The 16,395-nt window shown below is 38.6% G+C and overlaps 1 protein-coding gene across 1 annotated transcript in view; it reads right to left on the reverse strand.

Annotated features, from left to right (window-relative positions):
- Positions 1-8,015, reverse strand: part of LOC139714608 (high affinity copper uptake protein 1-like) — a 38,389-nt gene extending 30,374 nt beyond the window's left edge. The window contains exon 1 of the mRNA XM_071626288.1: positions 7,842-8,015. Coding sequence (XP_071482389.1) covers positions 7,842-7,856 — 15 coding nt within the window. The 5' untranslated portion in view covers positions 7,857-8,015. The remainder of the gene's footprint in view (positions 1-7,841) is intronic.
- Between the last annotated feature and the right edge of the window lie 8,380 nt (positions 8,016-16,395).

A 16,395-nucleotide genomic window follows, 5' to 3' on the forward strand; every position in this document is an offset into this window, starting at 1 on the left:
TTGAAGCAAAATCAGCCTGTCCTCAACAGGCTGACACTGTGTGATACAGCTACACTTGTGTACACTTCAAACCCCCCCCCCCTCCCCCCCCCCCCAAAAAAAAACTCTAGTTGGCTTTCTCATCAACTTCTTGTACACGGCATCAAGATATCAAAACTTGTGGTGGTAACACAGCAGTTTAGTTTTTAATATACCCCTAGTAACAAAATGGAAAATATTACTTCACTATATCACATTCCCAATGCCTCACTATCACTATACAAGCCAAATCACTTCATAAAAGGGGAGATACCAACTGAAAACTTCTTCTCCTAGATGCATTTTCTGTGTTAGCGCATAAAATAGTTGGGAAGGGAATAATTTTCCTGGTATCGCATCGCAATTTGCTATGCATTTTTACACCACTGCTACACAAACTAACTTTTGTGTAGCAGTTTTCTTAGAAGTGTACAGGATATCACTGAAGATATTTTTCATCAGCTGAAATTGCTAATCAAATTTGAGTTTGAAAATTATTCCCTGTTGGGCATTATAAAAGACAGTTTTGTCTCTATCCCAAAACAGCATTTAGTCAAGGGCCCAATCTTTTCAAGAGGCAAATCCCCATTTCATACAGTATTACTTGCCATTCAGCAAGCTTTAGTTGCCCTGGCACCCTATGAGGTCACAGATTTGGGCAGTATCACTTCTATCCATCTGGTCACGACTTGAAATCGCGGCTCCAAATGATCTGATATCGCCCTCTTGGTCCCACAAATATATACGGTGTAGTCAATAAAAATAGGCATCCAACCATTCAATGTGTACTGCAATATGCCATGCATGTACAATACCTGTATTGTACTACATGTAGTAGTTTATGCACTAACCTAGTATGTATAACATTAACATAGATCTACATAGCATGAGCTGGCAATCCACTATAGGAAACACCTAGTGAACTTTGTGTTTGTCTTTCGAACTCTGAAGCGTCAGTTCTTATTTTCCATCCGCATGCAAATCACCTCAGATAAGAATTCTCCCCCTAAAAACTAACCAGAATTGCTGTATAGCAGTCTATCATCATAGGTCCCGGTTTCACGAGGATATGAGTAATAGGAGAAATAGCTTCCTAAATATCCTGTTTGTTTTTTCTAATGATTCTTATGTTTATATAACACATGCCCAAAATGAGGTTTTGTTTGAAGAGGAAAGTTTTGATATCATAGACAGTATCAATCACTGCCAGACTACATGTTATTTGCACAGAACAAAAACACTGTCACTGAATGAAACATACAGCTGTATGCGTGGCTGTGGGAATACTTTGTAGTTATTGCATCCTATGAAAAAAAAAAATCTATTAACTTCAAGATCGCAATGTCTGTGTGGCTTTATTCTGATACAGAGATACTTCAATCTATAATGCAACAGTTCCACATTTAGGCCTAAAATGTATACTACTCTATGAGGATGTTAATGGCACGGATTGGCATGTGTTATAAAGTAGTGTATGGTCTGGGTCACCTTTCAATATGTACTTGTATTTGGAAATGCAATCAGCATTTACTAATTGTACAAGCATGACCTCACAATTTCAATGGTAATTTGAGGATAATATGCCTTCATCAGATTAGGTCTGCTAAATAAAGACATGAGTACAATCTGGTACAATGTACTACACTACTCTAACATTTGAACAAAACATGATCACATTTATCAAAAAACACAGATTTCTTCGACCAATTCTCCACAGTAATGGCAAGCTGTTTCTTGATATGAAATATGGTGTTGCCAGAAATTCCTTCCTGGACGAATATATCACAATCATCTATTACGGAGACTAGAATAAATATATTTCATTGAAGAAAAGCAATTTCCCTGACAATGAAACAGTCCCAAATACCGATACCCAAATCATTATCTTGTCCATGGCACTGTCTTCTCTACAACTCTGTGGTTGTGTTTGTATCCATCAGGAGCTACAAACCCCATGCTCTGTGGAGATCTGCATGTACCCCATGCTCCACAACATAAAATAAATCTTCATTCAATAACAATTTCGACAGTCTTACTCATCATACTTGAGTATTAAACTATAAAACTGTAAACTGACCTTCGATCATCAACCCCATAATGATAGAAGCTACATCATCTTGTAGATTACTACCAGGTACAATAAACTAGTATACAAAGGAGGAGGAGAGAGAGAGAGAGAGAGAAAGGGGAGGAAAAAATTTGAGTCATCCCTGACAACATGCATTTTGCAGATCTACCTGCACACAATTCCTCATGGAATTTTGGGTAGATTCACTACATCTTCTCTCTGGATATTCAGCTACAGCATGTGCTGCTCCTGACCTCAGGTGACCTTTGACCTTTTCTCTCTAGTGCATGGCAAGAATGTAATGGGCCTACCAGGAGAGCAGTCAAAAGGTTACAGTGAGCACCTCAACAGCAGTAGAGACTAGTTAGTATTATCATTGAGCTAGCTCCATGGTATTATACTCCAAAATGCAGTTAAATGATCTACCAACGATTGGGAGGTGTGGCAACAAAGACCAATTTTCTCATATAGTACCTCATGGATCTAAGTAAGGGCAGCCTAAACCACTAGCCTTTATCAATATGGTAAAGCTCCAAAGATGTGTGGATAGGTACTCAGAGTCCTGTAAATCCCGTCCATTCAAAGTGATGTTGTTGTTTATTTTTCTTTCTTGATTCTAAGCACTAAACTGTTGATCAAAAGTTGCAGCTTTGTTCAGATCACAAACAAAGGCCAATATTTTCAAATGATATGGATCTAAAGACAGCCATGACACTTCTTTTTTTTATCAGTACAGTAAGAGTAAAAAGAACACATATTCAGACTCCATATTAGTGTTAATCCAACAAAATTCTAAATGGCTTCAAGTTTATTATTCTAGGCACTGAAGTTATAACTTTGTTAAGATTAAAAACCAAAATCCCCTGCAATGGGCTACAGGTCAGGATCACCTCATGACTTTGTGACAGCTACAATCAAACCAATATCCCACTTACACAACAGTTGTGCACAGGCCTTGATTTGCAACAATTTTGCTTTCCAACCAACATAGTGTGTGATATAAATTGTATACTCATACACACTATCAAGTGTAAGCAGCTTCTGTACCAGAATATCAAAGTGATTTTTTGACAGTGGAATATGGTATTATATAGGATTTGAAATCAAACTGCATGACTTGAGGAAAACTGCTTTCAGAGACAAAGAAGAAAAAAAAGAAGAATTGAGTAAATAGCTAATTGGCCAATGTACAATATTATTTGCAGATTGACATCCCACCTTGCTCAAGGATGGTGCCATATCTATATCCATCTTGTTCATGTGTTTATTGTCTCATGAGTCAAGAGTAATAATGAAATCTAATCAAATCCTGCAAGGCATAAGGAATTAAAACACATGTACACAGAGTACTAGTACTCTGCATGACAAAACCCACCATAAACAGAGCAACATTGGGACTCAACAGCATTTAGTCAATATTACACAAGGAGAGAGGAAAATTTTTGTCATATGATATCATCTCCAAATATAATCATTTGTCTATGCCCAATGTTATTTCTTGTCAACATGTCCAGGCTAAAGCTTATAATGTATGAACCTGTGTAGTGTAGAAGATGCAATGGCTGACACAGATTGAACACCAAATTTTATTTAAAATGTAAAAATATGATCAGACTGCAAGTAATAAGACTTTGTTTAGATGTACCAACATACATAAAGTATGCATTTGTTGAATATCTTTATGATTTGCATTCTGTACTTTGAATAAATGGATTCTGACCCAAGTAATGCCTACTCATGGATCAGCTGATACACCCTGTTTAGTGGCATTTGAGCAATATGAAGCACCAAACTTCACACCAGCCATTTCTGGTCAGTTTAATTTCATCTAAATTGATAACATCAACATGTGTAACAACAGGTACTCATTCTTGATAACAGCCAACATGTTTGTTCAGAGTAAAACCTTTCTTTCTAGAGTGGTTGCTTTTATTTATTCCTAATGCTTACATGTATAGGAGCTGAGAAAGAGGGAGTAGGACATTTATCACAGACTCAGAATTATATTGCCGCTCTACGGATGTAGGTACAATGTAGAGGTTCCAGGTGGATAATTTCCTGTTTAACTCAGTGCCAGCAATCTTGTATTCAACTAGTCTTAGATGTTTTGGTGAGTTTGCTCGAGACACTGTGTTTTTGGAATGGTACAGTATACAGTAAATCTATTTCCTCATATTCAAATTGAAGGAAATTCCCAGTATAACTTCCTTTCTTTCTTTATTCAAAAAAAAAATTTAAAAAAAAACTTCCTACAGTACAAGCTACTCATGTAAACAATGAGCACAAGGCCAAGACTACTTCAATGTATTTTGAGGTGGCACTATGTCTACAGTATGTCTACACATGGAGGTAGGAGTTCTACCTCCATGGTCTACAGTATGTAGCACTATGACTGTGCTTGCCGCTACACTGTAGACAAAACTTCTAGTACCAAAACGTGCCAAACACTGAACATTCATTATAGTATTCACTTTGGTTTTTTTTTGTTTGGCTCAGAAGATTGCATTACAGTAACCCATGGGTCACATCAATTCCTCAAAATGCTGTATGTATGCTATTATAGAATCAATTCCTTCAAAAGGGTTGCAATACAACCCCTTTCAGAACCATAAATCCTCCTACAGCTGTATGTGATCCAACATCCTGTAGTCTATGGAGCTTAGAGGATTCATTCAAATTTCATTGTAATTTTTTTTCTAAATTGCACCATAATTCATGACACTCCTCCACTAAAGCATTTTGACCTGCCACCATCCCAGAAAGGTGTGACAACTGAGAGCTGAGTAGACAGGGGGTTAAATCTCACCAAGTATCAAGCATCAAGTAACATGCAAATCCACTGAGATAGTATTAAAGTGGTGCACATGCAAACAGTTGCTGGTTGATCTACATGTAACTTGATGATAATCCGCCATGGTGTTCCAGACACGTAACATCAACAACCTGGTTATAGTACTTAAAGGGACTGTACAGTACTACTGTAGTTGAGGTGGGGATTCATGTTTTGTACATTCCTAAGTGAGATAATGAGAAACCGCTTATGAAATATGAAAGAGCATGTAATTTTAAGTAGGGCTCAACGTTTATTTGATGAAAATCGGTTTTCAAATGGCTGAGATATAACTATCCAAAAAAAGGTGATAATAATAAAAGGCGACAGGCCACAACTTTATTAGGATCTCTGTGTTTCACTTTGTTTTGGATATGTCAGCCATTTCACAACCAATTTTCATCAAATAAACTTTTGATACCCAATGGAATTGCATGCTCTTTGACATCTCAGAGTGGTTTCTGAATATCTTGCAAAACGTTAAAAGCTAAATCCTCACCTCAACAAGAACTGTACACACCCTTTAACATTTTATGGAAAGTTTGAGTCCTACTATCAAAACTTAGCATTTACCACTAATTATATAATTATATATGGTCAACTTCATTCCATACAAATATTACCTCCTTTATCAAATGCTTTATCTGTAAGCAACATATCCATTTTTTTTTTTCTGACTAAAATTTATGCAATGGTACATATACATGGCTAATCAACCCATACTTAAAAGACTTGGTCACTCTTAGAAACTATTGGGAAAAGTGCTCCCATAGTCCCAATATGCTGTGGACATGTAATTGGTGGTTGCATGCTTTTATTTTGCATAACACGATAACAGGTAAGGTTGACATCCAAAAACTTCTTTTAAAAAAATTCCACTGCACACACAAAAAAATGTTTGCAAGAATCAAACTGAAGGAGGCAAACTCAAGAAGAGGAAGAGGAAGAAGAAGAAGAATTCTATTTACATAAGTACAAGTTTGTGATTGAGGAAATGAACAAAGCATCTCATTCTGATATGATCTGTCCTCCAGAGATGGCAGAGAAGAACATGGCTGTCCACTGCCACTATTATACCAATATTCATTTTCAGTGCATCGTTGGACATTTTCCTCAAAGGTAGAGATTCTCTATGGACTCTAGAGACTCCAAGCTACCTGGCTGCTTCAGTACGTTGTAAGACAGCTCGACAAGTAGAACCAAATTGCTGTAAAAGTGGACATTTTTGCAGTGTTGAAATTTTCATGCAGTTCGCACAACCAGAACTATACTTATTATAAAAGGCCTAGTGCGAAAATAAAAGCACACGAATAATATTTTTGCTTGCCATATGTTCCAGTAGTTGATTTCTTGAAAATGCGGAATTAAAAACACGCAAAACTATTCTTACCCAGCCGAGCGCAAAACATTAGTCACGCTATATCCACTTTTACAGTAGTAAATTAAATTGTATTGTATCTGGGCAGACGCCCTCCTAATGAGTCCTATACTATAGTATAGAAGGTCTTATCCTTGCACGTGCACTGCAACTGCATGCTGCACTGGCGCTGCTCCATTGCCTGGTCTTTGGAAATGTAATTTCAACTAGGCCCCTACTGTACAAGTGGATATTTTTGCACAACTAATTTTTCGCGCTCAGCCAGGTACGAAGAGTTTTGAGTGATTTTAAATCCACGGAATCAAGACATCAAGTACTGGAACATATGGCAAGCAAAAATATTCGCGTACTTCTATTTTCATGCTAGTTTCTGGTTGCGCGAAATGCGCGAAAATTTCAACACCGCGAAAAATTCCACTTTTACAGTATCCTGCTCAGGCTGCTGCTTAACTATATACAGCCCAGTCGCTGTACGTAGGTACGTCGCACGGCGTAATTACAGCGTCTGGTCGGGCTAGCTGCTGCTGAACTTGATTGAAGCCTGAAACATGATCTGGCATATCTTATATGATAGCAGTATGATAGATGGCAATAGTGTTTGGTGCCCACAACTCAAGCGTGACATAAGTACCATAGAAAAGGTCCAAAGAAGAGCAACAAAAATAATACCTCACCTACATAATCTGTCTTATGCTGAAAGATTAGAGAAATTGAAACTGCCTACTCTTGCCTACAGAAGACTCAGAGGTGACATGATCCAAGTCTTCAAAATCATGAATGGCTTCGCTGACACCAACAGTTCTAAGCTCTTCAAGACAAAGGAAGAGAAAGTTTCCCTTCGGGGCCATAATTCAAAGATCCAGAAACAGCATGCACGTCTGAACATCAGGAAAAATAATTTTACTCACAGGGGTAGTAACTCATTGGAACATGCTGCCAATTTCAGCCGTGGAAGCAACTACAGTCAACAGATTCAAGTCAGAAATAGATGCCTTCCTATCCAAGAAGTACAATAAGTACTCATACTCAGATGAATAATTCCATGGATTAGTAGCAGTCATTACTGCAATATAGACGAAGCATCAGGTTGACATACAGTGGAAACTTGCTGAAAGTGGGAGGGCATTACAAGACTTCTGTCTTTCCAGAAGCCCGACAAGACAGGTGAATGAATACAGGTGAATAGTACAATTGGGCTGTATAAGTCTAGTCCTAATTTCACAGCAGCTAGGCCTACATTTTCTGTTTGTTTTTTTTTTTGAAAGACAAACAGAACCATCATCATAGTCGGTCATAGTCAATAGTAGAATCGATACACGCTAGGAGAGGCTCGGCCGTAGCGCGTAGCGTAGGCCCACCCCACAGGCCACAAAAGCAGTCGCACTTACTTGTGGCAAGCATGAATATTAGGGTGTGGGACTAAATAATCCGGTCTACAGCGGTGGAGTTACGAAAGGTTGAAAGTGTACGTAGATGCACATAACTTTACTGTGCATCCATGAAAACCACTATTCAAGAGGTAACGGTAATCTAAGCCATAAACTTACATTCATCATGTCCATTTTTCAGTGATGCCGTCGGAAGTCCACTGGATATTTTCAGCAAAAACAGAGGTGTTGCCCGTCGATCTCTAGCAAACTATTCTTATAATCGCAAGCGCTCGCTCTCTTATCACCGATCCGTGATCCGCGATTCGACGAATTTTTGGTATTCCGATCCTGAGTGAGTGGTACAAGTGTTCTGCTCGACGATCGAGTGGTTTTGGTTTTGGGTCGTTGGGTCGTACGCACGTACGCACGTACGATGATCTAATATTGCGTGCACGTAGTGTTAGCATGATTGTGTCATAGAGAAAGTATACATCTCTGTGGATTGTGTGCACTCGCAGTCACCAGTCGAGTGCATGACCTTAGCAAATCGACAACCAAGGTTACAGCCTTACAGGTGTGTTCTCAACATTTTTTTTTCCAAAACGGCAATCTGTGTGTGATAGGTTTTCAATGTAACAAGAGCTATCACATTCATCTGCTCTGCTTTATGTTTCCATTGTGAATCAATGCCTCAATAAAATCAAAGCATGATAAAAGAGCATACCCATACTTATATACTAGTACTGTAGGCTACTCCGTATCTTTCGATATTGGTGATCAGCAAACACCACTTCATCCAAAGGTAAGGACAGACAGAATAGCTATTCTAAGATGTTAGTCGTCAAAATTGACCTCCCCCATTATGGATGTGAATGTTTCACTTACGTTTTTCACGAAACAGTGATTTTCCTTCAAGATAATTCGACGTTCTAGGTCCCTTAATCATTATCATTCAACTTTCTTTATTGAAGAGGAGAAGCATTATGTATAAATAATAATAATGATAATAGTGCATACTTATATAGCGCATTAAAAAAAAAAATCATCAAAAAGATGCTCATGGCGCTTTACGGGTTTAGGCTACGGTTAAGAAAAAGCACTGGGTGACAAGGTGAAGAAAAATTTGTTTTTTGTTTGTTTGTTTGTTTGTTGAATTAATTCCGTGAAATTCAGTGAAAGTTTGAGTAAAATCGGACATTCGATGCAGAAGTCATGAATTTTTAAAGTTCTTGTGTTGGGACCGCTGGATGAGGAGACTACTTGAGTTTATGGCATTGAATATGTGTGGACAAAAATTATAAAGAAAACGTAAATGAAATAAAACATGATTTCACTTTTCTGCTGAAAGAGCACTTGACTAACCGCTAAGACAGCAGGGGGACTAATTACTACCCTTAACATATCATGTCAACATCAAGTTGATGGAATGTGTAGTTTTCATGAGAATGATTCTGTTTTTTTTTTTTTGGGGGGGGGGGGGGGTAATTCCCTTTATATTTTCTTTATGATTATGGTTGTCCACACATGACGTCATGAACTCTAGTAGTCTCCTCATCCAGCGGTTCCAACACCAAAACTTTACAAATTCATAACTTTTGCATCGATTGTCCGATTTTCCTCAAACTCTCACCGATGTGTTCTACTAATGTTGCTGCTTTCAATCAATCCACATTTCTCTTTCCCATGGGTTTTTGATTGAATAACTTTAGGGTAACTCAGACAACCACAATATTAGCGGTTTTCCTCGAACTAATCAAACATATACAGGAATGCGGCCTTATTGTGAAAGGGTATCGCGCGTTTCACGACTTAAAACATCCGTTTCTGTAACCATGGTAACGAAGTGAGAAACAATACACTTGTATCTGTGAGAATTCGTCCTCTTAAATTTAACACAACAGTTTAACAAATCGTGAATGATTCGGCGTTCGCGCAGGAGCTCACTGGCAAGCAGGGTGACGTAGATAAAATCAAGGGTTGAATGCATTTGTGTCTGGAGTGTTTACAGAGTCTCAAAAGACATGCCAGAGACGGAACGAGGAAAAAGTCGTGCATGATGACCACCACTCATCATCTCCATTGTCAATTTTCTGCCACGTCATGAAAGAGCTAGGCCCTATATACGGGCATCAGCCGTTTTGTCGCGGTCACAGGAGAACAGACACAAGCGGACACGCATAGGTGGTAGGATCTGATGGCTATTTCCTCGTTTGAGTGTACATTGTATGTGCTTTGATGCAGGTATTTCCTGTACCTCGTCCTCATGCATTATGACTGAAATGTGGCAAGTCAATGGATGAAAAGAAATACTTGCTGACTTCAATCATCTCCGCGTATATGACGTCAAAAGATACGCCACTTATAGCAGTGTTGACAATTTAAAGGGGTCCGTTTTCCCCCCAAATATGGACGTGGATTCAGTTTATTTCAAACACATCGGTGAAGTTTACGAAAAATCGAATCCGTTTAGAAGTTTGATTTTTTTTTAATGTTTAGGTTAAAACCGCGTGCCGCCATGGCTGGATAATGGATACAGAACATTATACACCGTACATGTAATAAGAATTAATATGTAAAAACAATTCACATATTGGTTTTTTTTTTTAATTCTAGCAAAATGAAAGAATTTATATAGCCTTTAACAATTCCCAGTAACAATTCGAAGAACCGTTTACGTTTTCGTTTAATTTTTAAAGTACATTTAAAAGAAATATATTCTATAGGCCCTACTAGACAGCATCCATAAATAATTGTTATACAGAAAGCAGCCTTTTATCCAGTAATGACGGCACATGGACTAAAGTAAAACTTTAAAATGCATAACTTCCGTCTTTTCTCAAACTGAACTAATGTGTTTTCCTTCATAACATGCATTCACTGAATTCATGAAATACTATACTATAAATGGGGGGGGGGGAGGGGGAAATCACCCTTGCATTCAATGCATGCGTCTTTTAGGAATTATCAGGTCGTGTTTTGAATTACAAGATAATGTCCATGTAGTGCCCTTATCTTTTATTAATGTTGTTGGTGTTTTTTCTTTGCTTTATTTCACTCGACAGCGTATACTTCATATTTGAGTTGTAGCCCCAATTAAAGGAACAATTACATCGGGAGGAGGGGGGGGGGGTCGGAGTTACCAGGCCACCAGTGGCATCATGGGACAACGCAGGTAGCGAATGAGCGGTCGTGGCCTCATTGTCAAAGTGAGGAAGATTTTGTTTGTTTATCTTTTTTTTTTAAGAGAGAGAGACAGAGAGAGAGAGGGGGGGGGGGGGATGGGGAGGGATCTCATCTGAATGTGATGATAAAATCTGGAGCACCGATGTTGCCGGGGGAGGTCTTAACGGTATACAAGAGCGAAATGATATTGCGAAGGGACAATAATATTACTCTAAACTAAGAGGAAATAAAAAAGATAAAGTACGAAATTGCCTCTGTTGGCTCTGCCGTGAAGAGCAATACATAAGAGAGAGTGTATAATCAGGGAGGTGGGAAGAGACCCACCTCCCTGGTATAATAGAATGATGACGAGAGTGTGCGTTGAGGAGTTTAGGAGATATGAGAGCAGAGATTGCATAGGGATTAGTGGAGGGCGGAGCGGAGATTGTAAAACGAGAATATGAAAGGCAGAGAACAGTATATAGTGGAAAGCACCGGAAATATCAACAATCAACAAAAAATTGAATCTTGGACTTGGCTGACGAAGACGCTGCCTGTATATAGACTGGCAACAAACAAACAAACAAAAATAAACAAACAATTAAACCGCTGCGTACAGGGGCGTCACCAGCATGTTTTTCAAGGCGGGGGTGCGTTTATATTTTCTGGTTCTACATCCGGGTTTCATCAGCTGACAAGCAAAAAGCCCATTTACCCGCGCGCATGCGAGTAAAACTTTTTTTTTCCAAGGGTCTGAAGAGGGTCGCACCAATGCACCCTTCCCCCCCCCCCCCCACCCCCGCCCCCTGGTGACGCACATGACGTACTACGTTTACGTTCCTATTATAGTTTATCTGGGTTTCATGCAAAGATTTTTTGGCTCTGTTTTGTTCGCCGTTTCGTCTCACACAAGGATCTTCGAAGACAAGAAGGTATGGCGCCTTGGTGACACGTATTCCTGGCTTGGATCTTGCTCTGATGTCATCCAATTCAACATTGTACCAAGTAGCGTATAAGCGAGAGAGTGAAGTGAGAGAGAATTTATCCATTATAATTTGTCTAAAGTGTTATCCGAGTCGCATGTATTGATTTGGCTAAGGCTCTCCTGACATTGCAGCGAATGATGCGTGCAAAATGGATTCCAAGTTTATCAGAAATGCGTTAGTTTTTGTTGCGTCTGCTATAATGTATTTTCACGTCTTTGTTTTCTTCAGTATTTGTTGCAGGAGAACTGACACATACAATCTATCAGTGATGTCACACATGGACAAAAAAAAAAAACAACAACACCACACACACACATAAACAAAAAAAAAATGAAGACATATTGCAGATATACAAGTGCCCACATATATTTTGTAGGATCCTGATATGAAAAGATGCCAATTAAGTCACCGGCTTTGTTATTTATTCGTTTACATCAACGGTTCACGATATATTGCCTTAAAACTGTCAGATCAAAAGGCGATTGATAGCAGCTCAGTACACGTAGTAGAGACAATTCAAGAACATGTTAATTCCTTTTATCCAACATGAAAGGACAAGTTCACCTTCATAAACATAAGGATTGAGAAAATGCAACAATATTAGTAGAACACATCAGTGAAAGTTTGAGGAAAATTGCACAATCGATGCAAAAGTTATGAATTTTTTAAATTTTTGTGTTGGAACCGCTGGATGAGGAGACTACTACAGCTTGTGAGTCATATGCGTACAACAGTATAAAGAAAATGTAAAAGAAAATTCAACATATTTTCACTTTTTTGGCATAATAAAAGTGCACTTGACTTGCCTCTTTCTAAAGGCAGGGGGAATAATATTACCCATAACATTTGTCGGTAACGAGTCAGGGGAATGTGTACTTTTTTCAAAAGATGGAATTTTGTGAAATTCTCTTTATATTTTCCTTATATTGTTGTACGCATGTGACATCTAAGTTATTCATACACTGCAGTAGTCTTCTCATCCAGCGGGTACTGCACAAAAACTTCAAAAATTCATAACTTTTGAACGGATTGTCTGATTTTCCTCAAACTTTCAATGATGTGTTCTACTAATATTGCTACATTCTCTCAATCCTTATGTTCATGAAGGTGAACTTGTCCTTGAAGACTGGAAATACCTCTTCTCAACCCAACTTCACTCACACACACAAATCAAAAGTACAATGTATATTATCACATCGGGGCTCGAGACTAACTTTTTTTTTTGTCTGGTGGCCAAGTTGGACCATCACCGTCAAAATTTTGGTAAAAGAACTGTAGTGGCCCCCTAAATACAAGTGACGAATACATCGATTCTATAATGGCACACGAATACCAAACCTGCATGTTTAATATTCTACAATGTCACCTATATCCGGCGTACTCTGGGCACCAATCCTGCATATTTTTTAATTGTTATATTACAGGATGACGAGGGATTTCAGGGGCTATATGCACATAAAAATGGCACCTCTCCAGCGGTCTGAGCACCAATCTTGTGCCTCAGCCCCTGACATTACTAATCCATCTACCTGTTATATCCTGCTGGTCTTCACAGGCACATACGTATTGAAGGCCGAAACCATGCCTGTGCTTACAGTACCTGTATCAGAGGGGTGGGAAATAACCCCAATCGCGGGAAACTCCCTTCTCAGTACCCTCTACCAGCTGCGCTGCTGGTACCGCGACCTCGACCGCGACCTCGACCGCCAGGCCACGGAAGGGGGTACAAACTGTGTGTGCGATTGGTAAAAGCGCGCGCCTTTAGAAGATGTCATACGGAGTAAACGTGATGAATATTCATGATGAAGCGGGATGGGTGCCCTAACAGTGGTTACCTGGTTTAGCAGGCCTATGCACAGCTGGAAAAGTCGTGTCAGAAGCAAAAATCTCTCTGGTCAGAAGCACAGAACTCTACACACTGTGTAGAGTTCTGTGGTCAGAAGTCAGTTGACGCCATCTACGGCGTTTTGCGAGATATTCAGAAACCACTCTATGAGATGTCAAAGAGCATGCAATACTAAGGGGTATCAAAAGTTTATTTGATGAAAATCGGTTTTGAAATGGCTGAGATATCCAAAAACAACGTGAAACGAAGAGATCCTAATAAAAGGCGTGGCCTGCCGCCTTTTATTATGATCACTTCTTAGGATATCTCAGCCATTTGAAAACCAATTTTCATCAAATAAACGTTGATTCCTTTTTAAAATTACATGCTCTGTCATATTTCACAAGAGGTTTCTCATTGTCTCACTTAGGAATGTTATAAATCTGAATCCTCACCTCAACCAGTACTGTACAGTCCTTTAACTACAATTTGTATGTTTAGTATACGGGATGTCACCGTCCAGGTAGTCACTGGTTGTTGTAGAAAGTGAAGTTCGTGGAATTGTTCCCGAAATGCTTGAATATTCAAAAAGGCGTACGATTTTCATCAAACTCTTACTTAAATGTATATGCATTTAGCAATACTTGGTAAAGTTTGGCATTTTAGTGGGGAAACTCGGATCACAAACTGCAAAGGCACCGTATTTCGAGTCAAAACACCAGATGGCGCTCGTCGAATCATCTTGGTAAATTTGGTAGGAAAAAAAAATCAACCTAACTATTATGCAACGATTTTATATGTGCTAAATATTGTATGTTCTCATTTATCTTTTGCGCTTTCACCTGAAATCAACTACCGGTGATGTCAATATTTCTACCCTACAGGCACTGCGTGTAAGTAATCCACTATTTTGCAAATTACAGACTAGCCAGGGTAGTAGGCGTATATACTCCATTACCAGAACCGTGGAGGCTCTGCCAGAACGAGTTCCATTCCTTTAAAGGACAAGTTCACCTTCAGAGACATGTGGATTCAATGAATGCAGCAATATTAATAGAACACATCAGCAATGGTTTGAGGAAAATTGGACAATCCGTTTATAAGTTATGCATTTTTGAAGTTTTTGCTTAGTCACTGCTGGATAAGAAGACTACAACAACTTGTGATGTCACATGAGTACAACGATATAAAGAAAATATAAGGAAAATTTAAGATATTTTCACTTTTCTCGCATAATAAAAGAACGCTTGACTTCCCTCTTTCAGAAGACAAGGGGAATAATATTACCCTTAACATATGTCAGTGACAAGTCAAGGAAATGTGCACCTTTTTCAAAAAGTAACATTTTGTGAAATTCTCTTTATATTTTCCTTATATTGTTGACATCATACACTCTAGTAGTCTTTTCATCCAGCAGTGACTTTGCAGATACTTAAAAAAATCATAACATTTGAACAGATTGTCCGATTTTCCCCAAACTTTCACTGATGTCCTCTACAAATATTGCTGCATTCACTCAATCCATATGTATATAAGGGTGGACTTGTCCTTTAAATCAGGCCGGGAAGATCCAACAAGGGCAACTGGAAAGATGCAAAACCCAACTTCGCAAACTGAGGATCGGAGGAAACCAGTTCGGAGCACTGACCAACTCCATTACATAAGGCAGCTCATTTCACCAAATTATGTCATGTCGCACCAGAACAGTGCAGTGCAGTAAAACTAGCTCTGTTTTCTGTTTCCCTCTGGTAGAGTATAGTTCTTCACATGGGCTTCCAACAATGATTTCTTTCTCTTTCTTACTTCTTCTTGACACACAATCCATGTACAGTAAGAACTCTGCACTTGTCTGTTGGCTTGTTCGTTTGTTCGTCTTTAGCTATGTTTTTATGGACTTTACTTTTCTGAGCAGCAGAACACTTGATTATAACCTTGTCTGGAACTCTCTTATCCAGGGACATCATATATATATATATATATATATATATATATATATATATATACGGTTTATATATATATCATATAGTTATATATAGTTATATATATATATATATATATAGACTAGAACATTTTTTCTTCACTAACACTGTGAATCTATCATTCAGACCAAAATTATCTGGTATTTGTTAGTACATGACATTGTATCCGCATTCATTTTATGACGATATCAGTGGGTATAGAATTTTTAAGAGCTAATTTTGCTCTGTATTTTTGATGTCGACTACACATCCTAGTCATTCTCTGAAAACTCACTAACGACGAAACCATGACTGTTTTCGCCACTCTCGAGATCACCAACATAAACCTATCATGTTGAGGTCTGGTGTTATTTTATTTTGATCATATTTCTGATCTTCTCGTCCACATTTCAACAAATTTCGTCCACATCCATTCAAAGCTTTCAGTTAGACAAACTAACAGACAGACAGGCAAACAGACGAACGAACGGACAAGTACATGGTCTCGTGAGGATGATTTCTGTCTGTTTATCTGTCTAGACCAGAAGCCCCAAACGTACTCCTCCGATGTAACGCTGATTATCATTATTTAGATGAAAATCACCCTCTATAATTACAGTGATTGATTGAAAGAGCTTCACGTATTTCTACCACGTTTATTAATACTAATTTTCACTTACTAATAGGCCCACGTCAATGTATTTCAGATTGTTGGCACGTTTGACACAAAACTGCTGTTACTGTGTGACATGTCGAAAAGTGATTGTGACATCTCAAAGTAATCGCGTCCACGCACGCTG

Source organism: Diadema antillarum, unplaced genomic scaffold (genome assembly GCF_040938485.1).
Source record: "Diadema antillarum isolate AM-2024a unplaced genomic scaffold, OU_Dant_1.0 seq00002340_RagTag, whole genome shotgun sequence".
Taxonomy (NCBI): Eukaryota; Metazoa; Echinodermata; class Echinoidea; order Diadematoida; family Diadematidae; genus Diadema; species Diadema antillarum.